Below are 24,618 nucleotides of genomic sequence, written 5' to 3' on the forward strand. Positions count from 1 at the left end.
ACTTTGAGTATTTGAATTGTCAAGTATAAAACTCGGTAGAAAAAATGTAAAATGCTTGGTTTTATGTAATATGATGGATTTTGAATTTTCTAGTCCACCTTGTACTAATACTGGAAATCCCTTCTACCAGAAAACTTGTTTCCTGAAAATTTTCAAGCTAAAAGATATAGAAAAACATATTATTGATTGCTTGAATAAGTAAAACTTGCATATTGAAATATTCTACATCCACACACACAGCACTGATTAATGTTACTTTCTTAACATGGCTGTTCAGATTTCATACAGACTGTTCTGCACTGTTTCAAATTGGCTCTAATAGGAGGATTAATTAATATCACACTAACAGTGAGAAGCCCAAAAGGGAGAGCTTGAAGAGACCCAAGAAAATCAGCGAATCAGAGAAGACAAAGGCTCCACTAGCTGCCAGCCCAGTGGAAAAGAAAGCTGGTGAAAAACTTATTCAGGCAGAAAAGGCAGAGACTGGTAGAGTTTCCTTCAAAGTATATCTTTATTATATTCGCTCCATTGGGATCACCGCCACATTGATCACAACGCTGTCCTACATACTGTCGCAAGCCTGCAGTGTGGGCGCCAACGTGTGGCTTGCTGCCCTGTCTGAGGAGAACTATACTGATGGTGTTATGGACGATCATGACCGTGACTTGTACTTGGGAGTGTACACAGCTCTTGGAGTTGGGCAAGGTGAGTCCTCCCTGCTTATGTATAAGTATTTTTATGATGTAGAAATATCATTGAGGCAATTAGGCTTCAATTTTTATTTAATTCTAGTGGATCACTATAAGTGCAGTTATAACATGAACAACAATAACAGACAACCAAAAGTATTTCATCTACAGGTAACAACACAACTGCATTCTCATTGCATTCAATAGACACACATGAATAGATTAAAATGAATGTTTAGTCGGTGAAATTTAAAGGAAGCATAGAGGAGGATGAGAGATGATGAGATTCACAAGATGAAAAGAACAACTATAACATGAAGCCAACCCACCCGTTCACATTTATCAGTTGTAGCCTCCTATAATTGCCCCACTTTGCCGCAGCGTTGTTCATCATGATCGGGGCCATGATGATTGCGGGAGCCACTGTGCATGCCTCAGTTATCCTGCACAAGATGCTGCTCAGGAATGTGTTGCGCAGTCCTATGTCTTTCTTTGATGTGACACCAATTGGTCGCATTGTCAATCGCTTCGCCAAAGACATAGACACTGTTGATGTAATGCTGCCAACCAATTTCAGGGCATGGATAGGATGTCTCATATCGGTAAGCGCCACACACAGTGACTTATGCAATGACCAGGTCTTGCTTTTGTGTGGTGTTCAAAAATTGATCATGAGGAAGTATCCATTTCAAAGTACTGATTTTACTTTTGTTTTTGTCACATACTATTGTTGGCATCATTGGTTATGTATATGTGTACCATGCCTTTACCTGACTGTTGGTTTCTTCTTTGTGTGGTATTGTCTACTAAGTATATATATATATATATATATATATATATATATATATATATATATATATATATATATATATATATATATATATATATATATATATATATTATGCAGTTATAATATTCAAATATGTCAGCTAATGTATTTGATTCATTTTGTCACTCTTCAAGATTTTTATTGATTATATTTTATGATGGGATACATGTTGCATAAATAGATGTACTATGCTTTCATCTTGCTGCCAGGTTTCTTTGATGTGTGGGGCTATTTGTACATTTATCTAGCATATCTTTCTCATATGTAGAGGTAGTGAACCTCAGTAGATTGTGTTAGATTACTTATTTGATTCATCATATCACTCTGAGATTTTGGGCAGTAATGTTAATTTATGTGGGCTACAACTACGTCCAGAAAGGATGCCATGAGTTTCAGTTGCTTTCATTCATTAGACACTAATGCTTCCTTTTACCTATGACTTACTGTGTTAGTCTTAAACTAATTGTTTTGAAATCCACAACATCCCTTCTGGACAAAGTTATTCTCTTTGCTTGAGCTGATGTAACAGTAACTTTATCCAACAGCATTTTTCATTCTGGGAGGGGCATTCGCCTTGTCCTTTGGATCACTGGATGCAGCAAAGAAACTTCATACAAATCTCCTCTCTAATGTGTTGCGACTTCCCATGTCCTTCTTTGACACTACACCAATAGGACGCCTGATAAACAGGTTCAGCAAGGACGTGGACACACTTGACAATGTTTTGCCCTGGTCTATCAGATCTTGGCTTATGTGTTTTGTTACGGTATGTATGTCTGGTGTGTGGAGGTTGGGAAGCTGCTGTGTGCATGTGCAAGGTATGGGGACACAAGAGAGGCATATGCATGTGCTGTTTGAATCCTTAATCTGCATGAAGTGGGAATTTCTTATTTCTTAATATCCTTTATATCAAAATTTGTTTCATCATAATTCTCATGCATGTGTGCTATTCATCTTTGGTCATCTGGTCTACATAGCCAATCATTCCCCTGTAGGAAGAGCTTAGAGCTAATAGTGACCAACCTTTGAGTCAGAATGATACTAATAACACCACACACAGGCATAATGAGGTCATATCTCCTCAGTCTGCATCCTCTGCCTGCTTGCTTTTAGGTGAGCTCTGCAGTGACTTAAACCCTGGCCTTCTTGGTTATAAGCCAAGTGTGCTAACCACCACACTGCTGATCATTACTGATGCAATTTTCATTGTTGTGTGTGTGTGTGTGTGTGTGTGTTTGTGTGTGGGTGTCTGCACATGAAAGGTTGTGTGTACTAGTATGCCTGAGTGAAAGGATATTTATTTGCATAGGTATGTGCTCCTATTATAGATTTTGTTTTCTTATCTTATTTCACATGTACTTGGATTCTTACTATTGTCTTGTGTAGCATGGAGTATATATACATTGCATGTAATGTTTGCTGAAGCTTGCATATAATTTTTTTTTTTTTTTTTTTTTTTTTTTTTTTTTTTTTTTTTTTTTTTTTTTTGCTTACATTAATAACCATGATTCATTAGTGTTTGGGTGCCTATTTGTTGGAAGTAACTGTCATATTGTTTGGTGTGTGTGTGTGTGTATGTGTGTGTGTGTGTGTGTGTGTGTGTGTGTGTGTGTGTGTGTATGTGTGTGTGTGATTACCTAGTTGTGATTAACTATGGTCTGACCATTTTGAATTGAGCATTTAGGCATTGTCCTCTCTGGGGATTCCCCTGCAGTCTGCCAAACCTTGTACTGGGCAGTTGTCAGATTAGAGCCTATGTGTTGTAAATAACCTTGCTCCCCAAACACCACCAGCACCCTCTCTCTCTCTCTCTCTCTCTCTCTCTCTCTCTCTCTCTCTCTCTCTCTCTCTCTCTCTCTCTCTCTCTCTCTCTCTCTCTCTCTCTCTCTCTCTCTCTCTCTCTCTCTCTCTCTTCTCCTCTCTCTCTCTCTCTCTCTCTGCATATACAGTCTACATTTCATGCAAATTTCTTTCTTTCAGAGATCTATACTTACCTATGAATCATTAGAATTTGAGAAAAATCTGCCTGTCAGTCAGTCAAAACTGCCCCCCCCCCCCCCCCCTCTCTCTCTCTCTCTCTCTCTCTCTCTCTCTCTCTCTCTCTCTCTCTCTCTCTCTCTCTCTCTCCTCTCTCTCTCTCTCTCTCTCTCTCTCTCTCTCTCTCTCTCTCTCCACTGAATTTCATTTAAATGTGATAAGTTTCCTTTAAGGTATGATATTTCCCTTAAACTACGATGTTATGTTTTTATTCCGTAGTTACTACTTTTTTCCCACACTACCATCGAGGTAAAGGTCAAGGCACATTGGTGGCTTTCTCTTTTCAGGCAGCAGTTCTTGAGGGTAATGACCCTCTATTAGCCTTTTCTTCCAAAAAATACTTATTTACTGAATAAATAAGCTCTTTTTCTTGGCTGTGGAGGTGACGAGAGAGAGCTGGAGAGGTAGCTTCCATCCTGCCTGGCTGGGCGAGAGGAAGTGACCATGGATATATACTTACCCATCTATACTTACCTATGGCCATGTGACCTCACTTGGTCACCCATGGAGACATGACAACACCTGGAGGAAACATTGCCAAGTATTGTGGTGTTTTAAAAAAAAACAATGCGAGTATCATAAGAAAAACATATATTACACTAACTTGCCTTTTTTATATATACTACAACACCATTTAATTTTGAGGTAGGAAATACCTGACATGAGGTGTGTCTTGGCATAAGTGTGGCAGTGCCACAGGCCGGTGAATTCCCAGAAAGGACAACGCCTAAGTGCTCAGTTCAAAAGGGTCAGACCATAGTTGTGTCATGTGGGAAAGGAGCTATGCTCGTACTGTCCCACCTCTGTATCTATTATTATCTAACTTGGTCTTGAAATTATGAATAGTTTTTGCTGCACCACATCCTTATTTAGAGTTCCATGTATCAACTACTCTTTGTGAAAAACTATTCATTTTGATATCTCCTATAAATTTCCTTTTTCAGCTTCTTTCCATGTCCTCTAGTGTCTCTCATATCCCACGTCACAATTTTGTTGCTGTCTAGCATTTCCAGTCCTTTCATTAGTCTGTATGTCGTAATTAAGTCTCCTATCTCCCTTTTTTGTTCCAGAGTTGGAAGGTTTTTTTTTTCTAGTCTCATTTTGTATGTCTCTTCACTTAAGTTTGGGATGTGTGTGTGTGTGTGTGTGTGTGTGTGTATGTGTGTGTGTGTGTGTGTGTGTGTGTGTGTGTGTGTGTGTGTGTGTGTGTGTGTGTGTGTGTGTGTGTGTGTGTGTGTGTGATACTCTGCTAACTGGATTGTTTTTTGTTATAGAATGGTTGTTAATTTTATTCTGTGTTTTTGTGTTATTTGAACTAAATGGCCCTGGAGAAGATTTGTATTCAAGTTAACTTTAATAAAGAGACTTTTTTATGATATATATATATATATATATATATATATATATATATATATATATATATATATATATATATATATATATATATATATATATATATTACATATTTTTAATATTTGCATCACAGTTTTATTTTAAATATGGCAAAAAAAGGATCTTTAACAAAAATCTTCAAAGATATCTTGTTACAAATAATTTTGATCTATATACTTAGTTTTGATTCCCTGTAAAGTGTGGACTCATTATAAGAGAACAGTGTGTGTTGAGTTTTGACAAAGCTGCTGTTATTGATGTGGGAACCATTCTAATCCATCTATATCCTGAAACAGGTGGTGGCAACATTTGCAGTGATCATTGGCGTCACTGTTGAATTCACTTTGGTAATGATACCAACAATGATCATCTATTACTTCGTTCAAGTAAGTTTTGCCATGCACATATTTTACTGTAGCTAATGCATATAGTATACTTTTAAGAAACCATTCTTAAGATGGAATAAAGTTTAGTATGGTCACTATATTTATTTGTGAAAGAAATTAATTTGATAAATATTCATCCTCCATGTTACTAATCTTTATATTTTCACAATCAGGTATTGTATGTGTCCACTTCAAGACAGCTGAAGCGCATCGAGTCAGTGACCCGCTCCCCTATCTACTCCCACTTCCAGGAGAGCATCCAAGGTGAGGCCACGGGACTCAGGTTCTTCTCCAGGTTAATGATGTGTGCAGAGGGACACTTCAGTTTTATGAATTCTCTATCTTTCCCAAACATGATTTCTTGATTCATCATCTCTGCAATAAAATCTAAAATTAATTCAGAGTAGTTTATGATGGCTATCTCAACACACTCCAGAGTAGCAGTACATTGCAACATCAGTTCATCTCACTTTGTCACATACACTGCTTTACGAATACCGTCTTCCAATCAGCTTTCTACTTCAAATCTTCACCTTTTGCATTTCCCTAGAGTGAGAGTTTGGTGCCATGTATGAGTCTAATCCAGTTGTTTCTGTCCCTTACATCTTTCTCTGTATTTACCTAGTTGTATTGAACAGGACACAAGCCAAAGCTCATTTTGTCCTGTCTCCATAACCATATTTATGCAGTTTCTCTTTAAATATGTGTACACTGTTTGCCAAAACCACCTCTTCCTTCAAATCATTTCAGATTTTAATAGTTCAATTTAGGAAGCTGTATTTCTTGATATTGCTCAAACATCCACTCTTCCTTATTTCTTTCCCAAGTGCCCTCATCTCTCTCTCTCCTTCCTCCATATGTGGTACCAATTCATTTCTGTTTATTCTTTCTATACTATTTACTAATATGTACGTTGTTATCAGGTCTCCTCTTTCTCTTCTCTCTTGTAGTGTTGGTAATCCCATCCCTTCAGGTCTTTCTTCATAGCTTAAGTCTTTCAATTCTGGTACCACCTCTGTCATTATCCTCTGTATTCTTTCCAGTTTCCGTATATATTTTTTTCTGTGTGGAGCCCAAACTGCTGCTGCATATTCCAATTTAGGTCATATCATGCTTGTTATAATTTTCTTCATGATTTCTTTATCTAAATAGTTAAATGTCGCCGTAATGCTTGTTAGCAAGCTGTATGTAGAGCCGAATATTCCATTTATGTGACTCCCAAATCTTTTTCTTCATTACTTTTCGTTATTATTTCTCCTCTCATTTTGTAATTCCATGAAGGTCTCTTTTTTACTTTTTCCTATTTCCAACACATGGCATTATCTGTCATTGAATTCTAGTTTCCATCTTTGGCTCCATGCATGTATCTTGTCAGTATCTTTTTATAACTCCTTGCAGTCATTTTCATCCTTTATTGTTTTCATTACTTTTGCATCTGTGACTCCCATCCTTTGCAGCTGTGCTGCAATTCCATCCATCTCACTCTGTCTTCCTTTTGATCTTCCCTCAACTGGTTTTCTTTGGGTTGTTTTCAATTGATTTCTGGTCTTCTCTTATTATGTGACCAAACAATCTCATTTTTTTATCATCTTATTACTTTCCACTGGAGATCTTGTCTACTGTTTTGTTCATCACCATCCAACTTCTCTTCTTTCCTCATGCCCACTTCATGCCAGTAACTACGAACCTCCAGCTAAGTTATTATTCTAATCCTATCACATACCATCAAGCTGCTTCTTCCAAGTTATAGTTTATAGCACTTTATTTTTAATACATCTCTCTCTCTCTCTCTCTCTCTCTCTCTCTCTCTCTCTCTCTCTCTCTCTCTCTCTCTCTCGAAATACATTAAAATTCTCATATAAAAAAAATGAAAATAACATGACTTTCATTTATTTATATGTGCAGGAGCCTCCACCATCAGGGCATTCAGCAAGCAGCATGTGTTCATCACGGAATCTGAGAGGAGGGTGGACAACAACATGGTCAGCTCGATCCCAAGCATCATGTCCAACAGGTGTGCTAACATCGGTACTCTCATGTGTATTATTTCTATGCACATGTTTTTTAGCCACACATAATTTAGCATCATCATAAGATAAAATAGAATAATGATGATGATAATAATAATAATAATAATAATAATAATAATAATAATAATAATAATAATAATAATCTATCCACAATATCTATGTACTAGGCAGACAATTCCAGTGTGGCCCAGACAAGGTACCACTCATTCACACATAAATCATTCACACTCTTAGCGCTGTTACAAAAACATGATAATAATAATAATAATAATAATAATAATAATAATAAAAAGATCAGGTGTTAGTTTTAAGTGACAGTACAAAGCAAATTTTAAGAATTTAATGAAGTTAATAAGATAAATGATCCCAGTACATTTACTTATCCTTCACTCACATTTATTCTGAATTAATGCAATTTACTTCTGTGCTTCTTTATAAATTGAATGATGTGGTTCAAATTATAATTCCCATCATCATATTTCCTTTGTGTTCTAAAAGATTATGAGAAAGGGACAGAGGGAGCTAAAGACCCTCCTCTATTGTATTTTTGTTCTTACAGTGAGACAAGACATGCCATGTCTCAAATGTGCCATATAACATCTCAGCCTGGTATGTTTATGACAGACACACTTGTCCCTCTTTCAGGTGGTTGGCAGTAAGATTGGAGTCCATAGGCAATATCATGACCTTCTCAGCTGCCATGTTCTCTGTAGCTAGACGAGGGACTATTGAAGGAGGGGAAGTTGGTCTCTCAATCAGCTATGCACTCTCTGTGAGTTATGAGTCTGCTAGGGATCACCCATATAGTCTACTCACCTTCTTTGATAGTTGCTGGTTACTCATATCTGGATTAATGCTCAATAACATATAGAGTATTTCAACAAGAACTAAATTTATCTAATTTCATAATCATTGTTTTTATCATAATTTAACTTTGGAGGTCTAAAGGGGGACTTCAAGATATAGTAAGGAAAACTTGTGAAAGCAGTCATCTTCTAGTAAAGTGTCTCCTTTAACATCCAGATATCACAAATAATTTTGTTGATCCAGTTTCTGCAAATAAGTATATCTTGAGTGGGTTATTGTGTATCATTTGTATGTTTTCATAAAGAGATTTTTTGTTCTTCATTGATAAAAGAAGGCAAGGCTGTAAATTCCAAATCCTTGTATTATCTCTCAGTTGGGTAATTTATTCCGGATAAATTAATAATTTTCTACTTTCTATGTATAACAACCCTAGTTTGTTCCCTCTGTAATAAATAAATAAATAGATAAATGGTTAGAGGATTTATGTGAGCAAAATGAGCACATCTATATGTGCAAATATGGTAAAGGAAAGTTGTGAAATCATTTTTAAGTCGTCTCTATTTTTTAAGTTTCATTAAGACTCCAAATTGTACAAAAGTTTAGGTTTACATGTTTTCTTGTTTAGTATAATTATTTTGCAATATGTCATTCACTCTTTTGCTAGAATGTAGTCATATGGAAAAAAATTAAAGGTAATTGTGTATTTATTTATCTTTGAATTTGTTCTTTTCATAGGTTACACAGACTCTGAACTGGCTGGTGAGAATGACATCTGATGTGGAAACCAACATTGTGTCTGTGGAACGCATCAAGGAATACACAGAAACCCCTCAAGAAGCTCCCTGGGACATACCTAACAAAAAACCATCAAAGGTGGAGTGTACAAGATTTACATTACCTTTTACCTTTTTAAATGTCCAGTAAATATAAAGATGTTCAACCATCCTTATCAAAGGGTTGTCTATGTGGTTGACTAACAAGCTAGATATATCATTTCTTTCTTGGATTCCATACTATATACTTAAGAGATGGCCAGCTGTGTGAAAAATTTTTGTTTAAGCAATACAGTGCACTTAGTATGTTAAGAGCATGTTATTGAGAATTTAAATGCCTAATTATTATATCCAGTTATGTTTGACCTAAGACAAAAATGTTATTTCTCCCTGCAGGACTGGCCACAGGAGGGCATAGTAAAGTTCAACGACTATGCCACCAGATATCGTGAAGGGTTGGATCTGGTTATCAAGGACATAAATATTAATGTTAAAGCTGGAGAAAAGGTAAGTACAGATTCTTTCCCTTGGATGAGCAATTACTTCTAACATATAAGTTTTATTTATTTATTTATTTATTTATTTTATTTTATTTATTTTTTTATTTATTTATTTATTTTTTTTTTACTAAGGGAAACAAAAAAATAAATAAATAAATAAAAGGAAAAAAAATCTTGTGAGTTTTGCACCATTGGCTTTATGCCAAACAAAATATTCCCATTTTTGACATCAAATATTCACAGGCTCACATTTTCATCTGTTCAAAGCACCATGTCCCAGTTCTTGAATTCACACTAAGAAAAATCTTTATTGATGCAAAATAATTTGATCTGAGATGATCATATAAGGTGTTGCCTACATGTTGAGGGCACTTGTGATCAAACAAGTCAGTGACAACAGTCTGGTATTTCCCATCTTTAACTGGTGCCAAATTTTCACAACTGCTTGTGAGGTTATTTTTCTTTGTGGGCCAAGTGAATGTTTGCTGTTATAGTAGTGCAATGTATATAACTGCTTTGTAAGGACATAAGAAAGTAAGAAAGAGGAAACTTTAGCCATAACTGCCAGAGTGAACATAAACCCCAGCATATAAGTATCATGCAAATATTTACAGTTGGGCAATGAATATCAGTTTTCCAGAAAGAAGCAGATTTAGAACTCATGAAATGTATGTTTTATGGTCATTGCTATACTCACTCTATCAAAGAAAACATATTGGTTTGGATGTTGTGCATAAATAACTATTTGGTCTACTTATTCTAGATCGGAATTGTGGGAAGGACAGGAGCTGGAAAGTCCTCCATGACACTGGGTCTGTTCCGCATCATTGAGGCTGCTGCTGGAAACATTAGTATAGACAATATCAATATTGGTGAGATTGGCCTGCATGACCTGCGCAGCAAGTTAACCATCATCCCTCAGGTAGTTATTCCTGTTAATATTTTAAGTGTATCTCTGAATTATTTCTTTACTTTGTGACTTTGTTGATTCTAAAATAAAAAAGTTGAATGAACATACAGGAGAACTCTATTTTTTGATTAGTGAAATACTTACGATTTCTGGCTTAGTAATTGCAAAGAACTTGTCTTGCCTCATTCTAAGAATAAAAATATAGAGGAGGTGGTCCTCAGCCCTTTCTTGCCATGCTCATTAGTCACCTTTGATAACACATGGGAAACATTGTGCTTGTACCCTTCTGACCACAGAGTGTATGGCCAGGCTCTGTCTCCTCAACTACAAGGGATGAAATTATATTTCATCAAATAAAAAATGGTACTGAATTCCTCATGACCTGTATTATAATCCATAGCATTGCTGTATCTTTGCAGGATCCTGTGCTGTTCAGTGGCTCACTGCGGATGAATCTGGATCCCTTTAACCTGTACAGTGATGCAGAGGTGTGGTCTGCTCTAGAGCACGCTCACCTGAAGGAATTTGTGTCCTCTCTCTCTACTGGCCTCCAACATGAAGTCTCAGAAGGAGGAGACAACCTCAGGTGTGTTCTGATGCACTTACATGTACTGTTATATCTGAAATTAGCAAGACTCATTGCTGTTATATGCTAGTGTCAGTGCACCTTGGCAGGCAAAAGGTTATATGCACTTAACCAAGAAAGACAATGTTCATCACTGTTGTCAGGATTCTGTTTGTAACAAGGATAAACTGATGTTGAAATTAACTGACTAGGACCAATGCAAGGGTCAGCTGAATACCACTTACAAAAAGGAAAATGAACTCCATTTCCATAACTTTTACTGAAATTACAACAAAACAGACTAAAGACCAAAGTAATCAAGATGAGTATCACCTTTGTCAGCAACACTGGTTAAGCTTATTATGTGGTGGATCAGTTAGGTGCTGAAATGTGAGCTGCTCATCTTCAGGAGCAAAGTTAGCTGTGTGGCAGAGGGTAACTGGGTGCTATTGTTGATGCTTCAGTGTGGGCCAGAGGCAGCTTGTGTGTCTGGCCAGGGCCTTATTGCGCAAGACCCGGGTGCTGGTCCTGGACGAGGCCACAGCTGCTGTTGATCTGGAGACTGACGACCTCATCCAGCAGACCATTCGCCATGAGTTTATGGACTGCACAGTTTTAACCATTGCACATCGCCTCAACACCATCATGGACTACTCCAGGTTGGTGCAGATCATCTCATTGATCTCATTTCTCTTACAGAGTACCTGCTGCATTATAAGAAGTTTGATATTGAAACAGTGATATGTACAGATCTTGTGAAGGATTCACTTTTTATCTTGTACAGCCCCTTGCATAAGAAATATGTTGAAATTCAAGTTAAGTTTCACTCTAGCTGCTTTAAGTTTTAGCTTTATTATTATTTTACATAGCCTCAAAAAATTATGCAATTACTGTTAACAGTTATCTGTATTCAGACATCTTTCCTTTCCACTCATTACTCTGCTGCTCCAACAAAGTGTCATATGTAAACAGAATAATTTTTGAAATAGTGAGATGTCTTTTATCAAACTGCAAAGTTATGTGTTAAAATTTGGGTTATGCCACTCCTATATAATACTGCATGAAGAACAGAGAGGGAGCAGTCCATAACATGTTTATCTTCACAGAGTCCTGGTGCTGGATCGAGGTATGGTGAAAGAGTTTGATTCCCCATCTTCATTAGTTCAAGACAAATCTTCATTATTCTATGGCATGGCCAAGGATGCTGGACTTGCATAAGGATAGTGAAGATGTAACTGATATTTTAGTGTACAAGGACAAATGATATTTTATGAATCATTGTACTTACAAAGTTCCTGAGTTGCAAGAATTCCCATAGTATAGCGAGTGTTAGAGGAGCAGATACGGTGATACCTGCATTAGTACTTCACTGAGATGCCAGCAGTTACTTATTACTAAGCAACTTTATGATGACTAAAGAATGCATGAAAAAGAGTAATTGGTTCCAGATGACTCCCATGAGCATCAAAATTCTTCTGAAAATTGTAGAAATGCACACCTGCACATGCTCATAGGTCATCACCACCACCATTACTCTCTTCAACAACAAGGAGAAGGATGAAAAGAGCATTGGAGAAAGCTGGGTGATTTACTGCTGGGAAGAGGTGGAAGGACATTGGTCCTCATCCTTCCTAGGCCTTTTGATGGTCCCATATGATTATTTTCAGTACAAAATATTGGAAATGTGCAAAGAATACCTTAGTAACAATGCAACAATAACATATGGGTAATATTTTCGTTGGAGGTGTGTGGGTAGTGTAGGCTGGATGAATAATGGTGCTGCTGTGTCTAGGAGAGGTGGCATGGACAATTATAAAGCAGTGATGATGCAGTACTTGCAAGACTTTATGACCACAGTTTCTTAAGAAAATTCAATGTTTTGATGTCTCAGTGTTGTTGTGGCCACACATCATTGAGATCTGTGTACTTATGTATGTTGCTGGTCACGTGAAAGTGTGAAAGTGAACTTGTAATGATTGTTGTGGTTGTTTACCAAGTGATGTTTTAGATTATCAAAATGTTCCCTTAGGGTGTAGTGGCAATCTGAGTGGTTGAGTGGTGTACTTTAGGTAGGTATTAGATTACATTAGAGTTTCATAATTTATTACAAACATTTTAGTTTTTAATAATCATCTAGGGTACATCTAGATTTTAAAATTAACTTGTGCCTTATTTATATAAAATTATCATCTGTATTTTCCTATATTTGTGTGGAATATAGGATCTTTTCATGTCACAGTTGTTTATGTATTATGCATTATTGTTGCTACTACCTTTCCATCTGTTTCTCAGTCCACTGAGGTACATAGAAGCAAGAGAATATCAGTAATATTACTTGGCCTTAAAATTTCAGTGTAGAAAATTATTATTCATTGTTAGGATAACATTTGAAGAAGTTGTATATGTTACAGTTATCCCATGAAACTACTGTCTCAGGTTCTCAGTTTACTCATTACCTAATGGAGGAAATCTTATATAACCTCTTATACACCACAAAAATAAATAAATTATTATTTTTTTTTTTCCTCTCCTTTTGGTGCTTTGGTTGCAAGATAAGGAACAGTCTTACCCATAGGCATATGCAATTTTCAAATGAATAAAAAACAAAACAAAATAAAAGATTATTTGTGTATATGGACAATGAAATAAATATATATTTTTTTTTTTTTTTTTTTTTTTTTTTTTTTTTTTTATGTAGGAAGGATACTGGCCAAGGGCAACAAAAATCTAATAAAAAAAAAATGCCCACTGAAATGCCAGTCCCTAAAAGGGTCAAAGCAGTGGTCAAAAATTGGTGGATAAGTGTCTTGAAACCTCCCTCTTGAAGGAATTCAAGTCATAGGAAGGTGGAAATACAGAAGCAGGCAAGGAGTTCCAGAGTTTACCAGAGAAAGGGATGAATGATTGAGAATACTGGTTAACTCTTGCGTTAGAGAGGTGGACAGAATAGGAGTGAGAGAAAGAAGAAAGTCTTGTGCAGCGAGGCCGCGGAAGGAGGGGAGGCATGCAGTTAGCAAGATCAGAAGAGCAGTTAGCATGAAAATAGCGGTAGAAGACAGCTAGAGATGCAACATTGCGGCGGTGAGAGAGAGGCTGAAGACAGTCAGTTAGAGGAGAGGAGTTGATGAGACGAAAAGCTTTTGATTCCACCCTGTCTAGAACAGCAGTATGAGTGGAACCCCCCCAGACATGTGAAGCATACTCCATACATGGACGGATAAGGCCCTTGTACAGAATTAGCAGCTGGGGGGGTGAGAAAAACTGGCGGAGACGTCTCAGAACACCTAACTTCATAGAAGCTGTTTTAGCTAGAGATGAGATGTGAAGTTTCCAGTTCAGATTATAAGTAAAGGACAGACCGAGGATGTTCAGTGTAGAAGAGGGGGACAGTTGAGTGTCATTGAAGAAGAGGGGATAGTTGTCTGGAAGATTGTGTCGAGTTGATAGATGGAGGAATTGAGTTTTTGAGGCATTGAACAATACCAAGTTTGCTCTGCCCCAATCAGAAATTTTAGAAAGATCAGAAGTCAGGCGTTCTGTGGCTTCCCTGCGTGATATGTTTACCTCCTGAAGGGTTGGACGTCTATGAAAAGACGTGGAAAAGTGCAGGGTGGTATCATCAGCATAAGAGTGGATAGGACAAGAAGTTTGGTTTAGAAGATCATTAATGAATAATAAGAAGAGAGTGGGTGACAGGACAGAACCCTGAGGAACACCACTGTTAATAGATTTAGGAGAAGAACAGTGACCGTCTACCACAGCAGCAATAGAACGGTCAGAAAGGAAACTTGAGATGAAGTTACAGAGAGAAGGATAGAAACCGTAGGAGGGTAGTTTGGAAATCAAAGCTTTGTGCCAGACTCTATCAAAGGCTTTTGATATGTCCAAGGCAACAGCAAAAGTTTCACCAAAGTCTCTAAAAGAGGATGACCAAGACTCAGTAAGGAAAGCCAGAAGATCACCAGTAGAGCGGCCTTGACGGAACCCATACTGGCGATCAGATAGAAGGTTGTGAAGTGATAGATGTTTAAGAATCTTCCTGTTGAGGATAGATTCAAAAACTTTAGATAAGCAGGAAATTAAAGCAATAGGACGGTAGTTTGAGGGATTAGAGCGGTCACCCTTTTTAGGAACAGGTTGAATGTAGGCAAACTTCCAGCAAGAAGGAAAGGTAGATGTTGACAGACAGAGCTGAAAGAGTTTGACTAGGCAAGGTGCAAGCACGGAGGCACAGTTTCGGAGAACAATAGGAGGGACCCCATCAGGTCCATAAGCCTTCTGAGGGTTTAGGCCAGCGAGGGCATGGAAAACATCACTGCGAAGAATTTTAATACGAGGCATGAAGTAGTCAGAGGGTGGAGGAGAGGGAGGAACAAGCCCAGAATCGTCCAAGGTAGAGTTTTTAGCAAAGGTTTGAGCAAAGAGTTCAGCTTTAGTGATAGATGTGATAGCAGTGGTGCCATCTGGTTGAAGTAGAGGAGGGAAAGAAGAAGAAGCAAAGTTATTGGAGATATTTTTGGCTAGATGCCAGAAATCACGAGGGGAGTTAGATCTTGAAAGGTTTTGACATTTTCTGTTAATGAAGGAGTTTTTGGCTAGTTGGAGAACAGACTTGGCATGGTTCCGGGCAGAAATATAAAGTGCATGAGATTCTGGTGAAGGAAGGCTTAAGTACCTTTTGTGGGCCACTTCTCTATCATGTATAGCACGAGAACAAGCTGTGTTAAACCAAGGTTTAGAAGGTTTAGGACGAGAAAAAGAGTGAGGAATGTACGCCTCCATGCCAGACACTATCACCTCTGTTATGCGCTCAGCACACAAAGACGGGTCTCTGACACGGAAGCAGTAGTCATTCCAAGGAAAATCAGCAAAATACCGCCTCAGGTCCCCCCAACTAGCAGAGGCAAAACGCCAGAGGCACCTTCGCTTAGGGGGATCCTGAGGAGGGATTGGAGTGATAGGACAAGATAAAGATATGAGATTGTGATCGGAGGAGCCCAACGGAGAAGAAAGGGTGACAGCATAAGCAGAAGGATTAGAGGTCAGGAAAAGGTCAAGAATGTTGGGCGTATCTCCAAGACGGTCAGGAATACGAGTAGGGTGTTGCACCAATTGCTCTAGGTCATGGAGGATAGCAAAGTTGTAGGCTAGTTCACCAGGATGGTTAGTGAAGGGAGAGGAAAGCCAAAGCTGGTGGTGAACATTGAAGTCTCCAAGAATGGAGATCTCTGCAAAAGGGAAGAGGGTCAGAATGTGCTCCACTTTGGAAGTTAAGTAGTCAAAGAATTTCTTATAGTCAGAGGAGTTAGGAGAGAGGTATACAGCACAGATAAATTTAGTATGAGAATGACTCTGTAGTCGTAGCCAGATGGTGGAAAACTCGGAAGATTCAAGAGCGTGGGCACGAGAGCAGGTTAAGTCATTGCGCACATAAACGCAGCATCCAGCTTTGGACCGAAAATGAGGATAGAGAAAGTAGGAGGGAACAGAAAAGGGGATACTGTCAGTTGCCTCAGACACCTGAGTTTCAGTGAGGAAAAGAAGATGAGGTTTAGAAGAGGAGAGGTGGTGTTCTACAGATTGAAAATTAGATCTTAGACCGCGAATGTTGCAGAAGTTAATGAAGAAAAAGTTGAGGGGGGTGTCAAGACACTTAGGGTCGTCGACGGAAAGGCAGTCCGACCTGGGGACATTTATGGTCCCCTCCCCCAGATGGGGACTCCGAGGCTGGTGTAGGAATCGCCATGATTTTAAAATTTTTTGAGTGAAGGGTGTGTGTGTTATTAGGTGCTTGTAGTTTTGTGTGGAGGAAGAGAGTTGTCTTTAGAGGGCAGGCTGTGACTACCCCCTTGTGTTGTGAGACACAAAGGGAAACGTTCAGTGAGGTCACAGCTGGGTTTAATGATAAGTTCACAGCACCCCCTGAACAGTGCTTTAGACCTCACTGGGAGTAATTATCGTTTCGGCAGGTGTCTACTGCCTCCTCCATAAATTGCATGTTTCTTTCACAAAACTTATTGAGGGAGATAGAGAGAGGATCTGACTTTTAAGGAGAGAGGGTCTGATATCACCTAGGAGGTAGAGATGGGGAGAGAAAGAGAGGAGCTGACACCATTTGAGAGAAAGAGAGAGAGAGAGATGGTGGTGGTGGTGGTGCTGCTGCTCCTTCCTTTGCTACCTCTTCTTTCAGTGGTGATTAGTGGTTCTTCTTCCTCTGCTGGAGGTGATTCTTCCTCCTTTGCTGGTGTTAGTCTAACACCATCTGAGAGAGTATTTTACAGGGATGCAAGTTTCAGTTAGAGTAGTAGTCAGTTTACTCAGTTCTTGGATATGAATGAGTACTGCTCAGTCTACTTAGGCGGACAGACAGCGAATTTGCTCTGTGTGGGTGTCTTCGACCCACAGCCATGTATCGGACTACACTCTGACAGCGATTTGAAGTGGACGAGGCAAGGATAAAGGAAGGAAGGAAGGAGTCAGTAGATACCTGCCGAAACGATAATGACCCCCAGTGAGGCCTCACAGGCACTAGACCATGTGGTTCCATGACCGGTGAACTGAACATTTCCTTGTGTCTCACAACACAAGGACAGCTTTCTTCCGTCACACTACTCTACATGCATCTAAAACACTCACACTCAAAATTCAAAATTTAGCAATGGTTTTCGTTAATCCTTGTGGTTCTTTTCTTTGGGGACTGGCCTTTATCTCGTGTGTGTGTGTGTGTGTGTGTATATATATATATATATATATATATATATATATATATATATATATATATATATATATATATATATATATATATATATATATATATATATATATATATATATATATATATATATATATATATATATATATATATATATATATATATATATATATATATATATATATATATATATATATATATATATATATATATATATATTGTACTAGGAATATGCTGCTTCTAGTACTTCTGCGTAGAGGTGACCAAGGAAAAACGGTGGTAATGCTCAGCTGCCGTATATTAATATAACAATACTGTACAAAATGATAAACATGTGAAGCTGCCAGAAATCACAGGTCCAACCCCGAGGCTGGCTGGACGAGGACTACCAATGCCTGCCACCGAGTGAAGGCGGACACTGACTGGGCGATGTAGGGGTGGTTGCTGGCCGGGTCAGGTCACGGCCAGGGCTGGCGTCCGGAGACAAAGGGTGTGAGGGTTGACCTCACACCACATGGTTAGCTGAGGCTGACATCAGATCCCAGGGGACCGGAGAATGGAACGCGGGCGGCGGGGGAAGCGTCCCGCCACATTGTTCAGCCACCCATCTTGTTGCGCCCTCACAAAGTATATCAGGTGATGCAGGCACATTGGAGCAATAATCCACATAATAAATACGTGTTTATCTGTGAAAGACACATGATGTATGCACTATAGCCAATCGCAAGGCTCACAGACAGAAAAGTGAGTACGCACTGGCGGATCACAAAACTCATAGCCAAAACGTCAGAAAAGAGAACACATTGGCCAAACACAAAACTCAAACTAGCTGTGACGTCGGCACAGCAAATCACAGGCCAAGAAAAACTAGGATAACACTAGAGGCCACAAAACAAAAGAACAAGGTGTTTCTATGCCAATAAGTTGCAAAATAACAATAATACACTGTAAAAATCATAACATTGCACTGATAATACACATTGATGGCAATAAAATCTTTGTCAAGTGTGGTGGATGGGTAGCCCGCATGGGTGCAGAGACGCCCAGAAGACATCACAGTTTGCAGCAGAAGACTGACTGCATGAAATCCAGTGTTGGAATGACGAGATCAGCAGCAAAGCAGTCGAGTGATGACTTAAAAAGTCCAGACTTGAAACAGAGACGCCGTCAGTGACGGCTTGAAGTCATACGGGGACAGGCTGGCGTGGCAGGCTTGGCATTAGAAGCTTGAAAGAGGCCTGGAAAGCAGCTTGAAGAAAGCACTGTAGATGTGTGGTAGCGTAGCAGCTTGCGTCGGTGACGGCTTAGCAGGTTACCCAGAGGCGATGAAGGTAGCTGGAGTAGCTGGCGCCGAGCAGGCAAGACACATGGACCAGGAGGACTTGTAGCGTCTACTCCACTCCACCAGTCATCATTGTGACTGAAGAAATGCGGTGGTAAAGCTGCTATATAGTGATATAATAAAATAATATGTACAAAAAGATAGGTGATGAGCTGCCTGTGGGTCACATGTCCACCACCGAGGCCAGCAGGTCAGGTTACGGCCGGGGCATACAATATATATATATATATATATATATATATATATATATATATATATATATATATATATATATATATATATATATATATATATATATATATATATATATATATATATATATATATATGAGATAAAGGCTAGTCCCCAAAGAAAACAGCCAGAAGGATTAACGAAAACTATTGTTAAATTTTTAATTTTGAGTGTGTGTGTTTTAGGTGCAAGTTAAGTTCTGTGACGGAAGGGAGTCATACCTCGTGATTCGAATGTCCTTCAATTCGAACAACTGCCTATTCGACTAGAATTGGCGAACAAATTTTGTCCTCCAATTCCATCGCGGTCCTCCAATTTGAACACAAACGCTGAACCAAGCGACGCCACTCGAACCGTCCGTCAGTCAAGCAACTATATAATTATACTGTCATCCACGTAAATTAATTTATTACCTGTTAATCGTTTGATTTATTGGTATGTTGTGAATGAGGCATATAATACGATAAATACCAAATGTATACCATCGTCTATAGTGGTAACTGGTTGTTGAACCAAGGTCGTTGACTGAGCTAGTGGGCGGCGTAGGTGGGTAAAGCACAAAGTGTGCGTCTATAGTTCTCTCTCTCTCTCTCTCTCTCTCTCTCTCTCTCTCTCTCTCTCTCTCTCTCTCTCTCTCCTTGATAAATTTCAAAACAGAGTCATGCGATTTATCTTGCGCTGTCCTGCCTCCACCAGAATTGTCAACATGCTGTCTGAACTCAATTTGGTGCCATTTGTTGATAGAATATACGGCAATGTCACTTATCTCAGCATCAAGTGTCTTCATTTCCCCCCATCTGGCTCCTCACTCCTCCAGTGTCATCCTAGCGGCACTCAACCCCGATTTGCCCATGCCTCTGCTTCGGACTGGTGGACGCAATCTTATCCGCATGGTGTGTGCGGACTTCCGGAGGCTGGCCATTGATGTTCCTGCTGCTGAGGTCGCCCCTGGTTTGCCACCCTGGCGAGTACCTCTCCCGTCTCCTTCACTCCCACGTCTAAAGCGGCCCATCCCCTATTTCAGAAACAGTTGGCCCTGGAGACCATCGACAGCGTGTCTGCCTCGGTTCCCTCAGCACATCACCTATATGTTGATGGCTCCTTGCAGGCGGACGGGAGTGCTGCGTGCGCCGTGTTTTCCCCCACTGTGGATCCGCCGGGGGTGGATGGGTGGATTGGCCGTCGCTTACCAGACTTCTCAAGTTCTACCTACTGTGAGCTGAATGGTCTGTTGGATGCTGTCACCCTCCTTACTGAGCGGCGACTGAATGGGGTGATTATCTGCGATTCCAAGCCTGCTCTTCTCGCTCTTTTCTCTTCAAGACCTACCTATGAATTCATGTCGTGCAGGATATATTGTGTCGGTTGGCCAGTGCAAGTGATAATTCATTGGTTGTGTCCTTTTTATGGGTGCCATCTCACGTGGGCCTCGCAGGTAATGACATTGTGGACGGTCTTGCAAAGGCTGCGTGTACTCTCGATTTGCCTGCTGTGAGTGCCCCAATCTCGTTCCGGTGTTATAAGCACATCTTGTTCTCTGCCATACACGCCCTGACAGTGACTCATAGGGAAGCCGAGCATGCTAACAGTGTTTCTATCCAACACTATGATAGTTTCATTGATGTCCCACATAAATATCGTCGCCACGGACTCATGGTGCGAAGACACAATGTAGTGAGTGCAAGGTTAGGTTACCGACCAATATGGCAAATCTCCCAGGCTGAGGATATGCCTCACTTCTCCACCTGTAGACTGTGTCACTTCGTCAATGCCAACACTCTCCAACATTATTGTCTCGCCTGCCCTGCACTGAGAAACTTATTGCCGCAGGACCAGGATCTGATTTCTGTATACAAATATCTCCTACAAGACGATCATTTGGACTTGATACTGATGAGATATCAATATTTTGGTGGCTATTAATTGTACATTTTAGTTTTTTTCTATTTTGATATTGTGAGTGTGTGTGTGTGTGTGTGTGTGTGTGTGTGTGTGTGTGTGTGTGTGTGTGTGTGTGTGTGTGTGTGTGTGTTCTATAGGTTCCACTGTGTCCTGTGTGACACGCTTCTATTTTGTACTTAATTATGTACTTTGTTTGACGCCACTGGGACGCAATAAATTTATCAAATCAAATCTTTCTCTCCCTCTCTCTCTCTCTTTCTACTATCTTGCCCCATATACTTTCGTTTCCAGTATGTCCCTTCCTCCCATTGTTCCAAGGGAGTCATATCTCGTTCTCCCTCTCCTTCATTCTATATTATTTTCTCTTCGTCCTTTCTCATTCTTTCTAACCCTCGTATAATTCAATTTTCATTGTTTGTCAGTTTCATTCTATTTAGCAATTTTCAGGATTGTTCTTACTTTCACACACACAAACACACACACACACACACACACACACACACACACACACACACACACACACACACACACACACACACACAGAGAGAGAGAGAGAGAGAGAGAGAGAATGTTAGTGCAGAATAAAAACTGTGTACACAATAATTGTTTTCAAGACTGAAGACGCCAGGAACTTTCGATGACTCTATTCATTTTAAGGCTAATGTTTATTTACAATGGTATTTTGCATAAAATTTTAAGGTCATTGTTTTTGTATCTGACGTATAGGACGACTAACTTTTTAGTCTTTTTAGGATGATTCAAGTGCCGTCTTATACGCCAAAATATACGGTACTTCATGTTTTCTTTGATTATATATATATATATATATATATATATATATATATATATACTCGTATGTATATATATATATATATATATATATATATATATATATATATATATATATATATATATATATATATATATATATATATATATAATGTGTGTGTGTGTCTCATAAAAAAAAAAAGAGGAGGATAGGTAGTGCTTCTTCTTCCTCTAATGGTAGTGGTGGTGCTGCTTCTTCCTCAGATGGTCGTGGTGATGGTGATGGTGTTGGTGTTGCTTCTTTTTCCGATGGCGATAGTGGTGCTTCTTCTTCTTCCTCTGATGGTGGTGGTTCCTCTTCTTCTTCTTTCTTCTTCTTCTTCTTCTTCTTATTATTATTATTATTATTATTATTATTATTATTATTATCATTATCATTATTATTATTATTATTATTATTCCTCCTCCTCCTCCTTCTAACCCTTCTTCATCTGCTGGTGGTGGTAATGGTGGTGGTGTTTCTTCTTCCTCCTCTGCTGCTGCTGGTGTTGGTAGTGCTGCTTTTTCTTCTGATGATGATAGTGATGGTGATGCTGCTTCTTCCTCCTCTGCTGGTGGTGGTGGTGCTTCTTCTTCCTCTGCTGCTGCTGGTGGTGCTGCTTCTTCTTCTTCCATTGCTGGTGGTGGTGATGGTGCTTCTTCTGATGATGAGGATAATGATGACGGTGCTGCTTCTTCTTTTTCCTCTGCTAATGGTGGTAAATCTTCTTCTTCTTCCAATGATGGTGGTGTTTCTTCTTCCTCTGGTGGTGGTGAAGGTGATGCTTCTTCTTCTTTCTCTGGTGGTAGTGGTGGTGGTGGTGGTAGTGGTGGTGGTGTTGCTGTTTCTTCTTCTTCCTCTGCTGGTGGTGATGCTGCTTTTTCATCTGATGATGGTGTTGGTTCTACTTCTTCCTCTGCTGGTAGTGGTGGTGATTCTGCTTCTTCTTTTTCCTCTGGTGTTGGTGGTGGTGGTGCTGCTGCTGCTGTTGCTGCTTCTTCCAATGGTGATAGTGCTTCTTCTTCTTCTTCTTCTTTTCTTCTTCTTCTTCTTCTTCTTCTTCTTCTTTTCTTCTTCTTCTTCTTCTTCCTCTGCTGGTGGTGATGCCTGCTTCTTTTCTTCTTCCTCTGGTGATGGTGGCTCTGCTTCTTCTTCGATCTCTGCTGGTGGTGGTGGTGCCGCTTCTTCTACTTCCTCTACTGCTGGTGGTTCTTCTTTTTGTTTCTCTGCTAGGTGGTCCTCCTTCTTCTTCTTCTGCTGCTGTTGCTGGTCCTTCTTCTTCTTCCTCTGCTGGTGATGGTGGCGCTGCTTCTTCTTTTGATGACGATGGTGGTGCTGCTTCTTCCTCCTCCTCCTGACCCTGACAACTACATAGACCACCTAACAAATCATTCCTAATCTTTCCTATTCCTTTAACCTTCTTGAGTTCGTCAGTTTGGTGGTGCTTGGAGTTCTCAGGGTCAGTTCTGTGGTGCTTCTTCTTCCGATGGTGGTGGCGCCTCTTCTCCCTCTGCTGGTGGTGCTTCTTCTTCCTCTGCTGCTGATAATGGTCCTTCTTCTTCCTCTGCTGTTGGTGGTGTTCCTTCTTTTACTTCTTTCTCTGCTGCTGGTGATGGTCCTTCTTCTTCTTCCTCTGTTGCTGGTGGTGGTCCTTCTTCTTCTTAAATTGCTGCTGGTGGTGGTAGTCTTTCTTCTTCTTCTTCTTCTTTTTCTTCTGGTGGTGGTGGTAGTCCTCCTTCTTCTTTTTCTTCTGCTAGTGGTGGTTGTGGTGGTGGTGGTCCTTCTTCTTTTTCTTCTGCTGGTGGTGGCGGTGATCCTTCTTCTTCTCCTTCCTTTGCTGGTGGTGGTGGTGGTTGGCCTTCTTCTTTTTCTTCTGCTGGTGGTAGTGGTGGTCCTTCTTCTTCTCCTTCCTTTGCTGTTGGTGGTGGTCCTTCTCCTTCTTCCCCTGCTGCCTCTGGTGATGGTCCTTCTTCTTCTTTCTTTGCTACTAGTGGTTGTCTTTCTTCTTCTTCCCTTGCTGCTGCTGCTGCTGGCGGTCTTTCTTCTTCTTCTTTTTCCTCTGTTGCTAGTGGTGGTCTTTCTTCTCCTTCCTTTGCTGCTGGTGGTGTTCCTTCTTTTTTTTCTGCTGCTGCTACTGGTGGTCCTTCTTCTTCTTCTTCAAATGTCTCATACTCCTCAATGATTAGAATTCAGCCCAAGATGTGCACAGTAGCCTTCCAGACTGACCCGCCGCCCACAGCATGTACCAGCAGAGCCTCACTCAACTACTGCCTCTTCCACTTCTAAAGCTACATCTACTACTACCAAAGCCTCTAGCCCTATCACTTTCTCTGCTTCATATATATCTGCTATTTCTACTACTCCAAGCAAAAATGAAAAGAACGACAAGTCTAATAAATTAAATTTCACAAAACTTGAACGCCAACGTTCTTGTCTTGTCGTCGTTCCTCTCATCCCCTCGAGGAGGGATTCCCACGCTCGCTCTATTTTTTTTTTATTTTTTTTATTTATTTATTTTATATATTTATTTTTTTATTTTACTTTTGTGTGTGTGTGTGTGTGTGTGTGTGTGTGTGTGTTATACCAGTTTAGAGTCTTCCCAACAGCAATTTACTAAGATATGACATGCAGAAATTTCACATGGTCTTGTATGCTATCAGATACAGAACAACTATGGTGATAAGTAACTGATAACAAAGATCAGA

General features: G+C 39.6%; 1 protein-coding gene across 6 annotated transcripts in view; it reads left to right on the forward strand.

The window, feature by feature from the left end:
• LOC135103774 (multidrug resistance-associated protein 1-like) overlaps positions 1-13,431 on the forward strand; it is a 36,773-nt gene extending 23,342 nt beyond the window's left edge. For 4 of the 6 annotated variants that reach the window (XM_064010489.1, XM_064010492.1, XM_064010491.1 and 1 more), the window contains 12 exons: positions 350-705; positions 1,071-1,291; positions 5,244-5,333; positions 5,507-5,597; positions 7,239-7,347; positions 8,009-8,135; positions 8,906-9,043; positions 9,340-9,450; positions 10,207-10,365; positions 10,773-10,939; positions 11,383-11,577; positions 12,025-13,431. In XM_064010489.1, the coding sequence (XP_063866559.1) occupies positions 350-705; positions 1,071-1,291; positions 5,244-5,333; positions 5,507-5,597; positions 7,239-7,347; positions 8,009-8,135; positions 8,906-9,043; positions 9,340-9,450; positions 10,207-10,365; positions 10,773-10,939; positions 11,383-11,577; positions 12,025-12,136 (1,876 nt within the window). In that variant the 3' untranslated portion in view covers positions 12,137-13,431. Of the gene's footprint in view, positions 1-349; positions 706-1,070; positions 1,292-2,063; positions 2,285-5,243; positions 5,334-5,506; positions 5,598-7,238; positions 7,348-8,008; positions 8,136-8,905; positions 9,044-9,339; positions 9,451-10,206; positions 10,366-10,772; positions 10,940-11,382; positions 11,578-12,024 lie in introns of all 6 variants that reach the window. The other 2 variants (XM_064010490.1, XM_064010494.1) reach the window with 1 other exon arrangement.
• The last annotated feature ends 11,187 nt before the right edge of the window (positions 13,432-24,618 follow it).

This window comes from Scylla paramamosain, chromosome 9, assembly GCF_035594125.1.
Source record: "Scylla paramamosain isolate STU-SP2022 chromosome 9, ASM3559412v1, whole genome shotgun sequence".
NCBI lineage: Eukaryota > Metazoa > Arthropoda > Malacostraca > Decapoda > Portunidae > Scylla > Scylla paramamosain.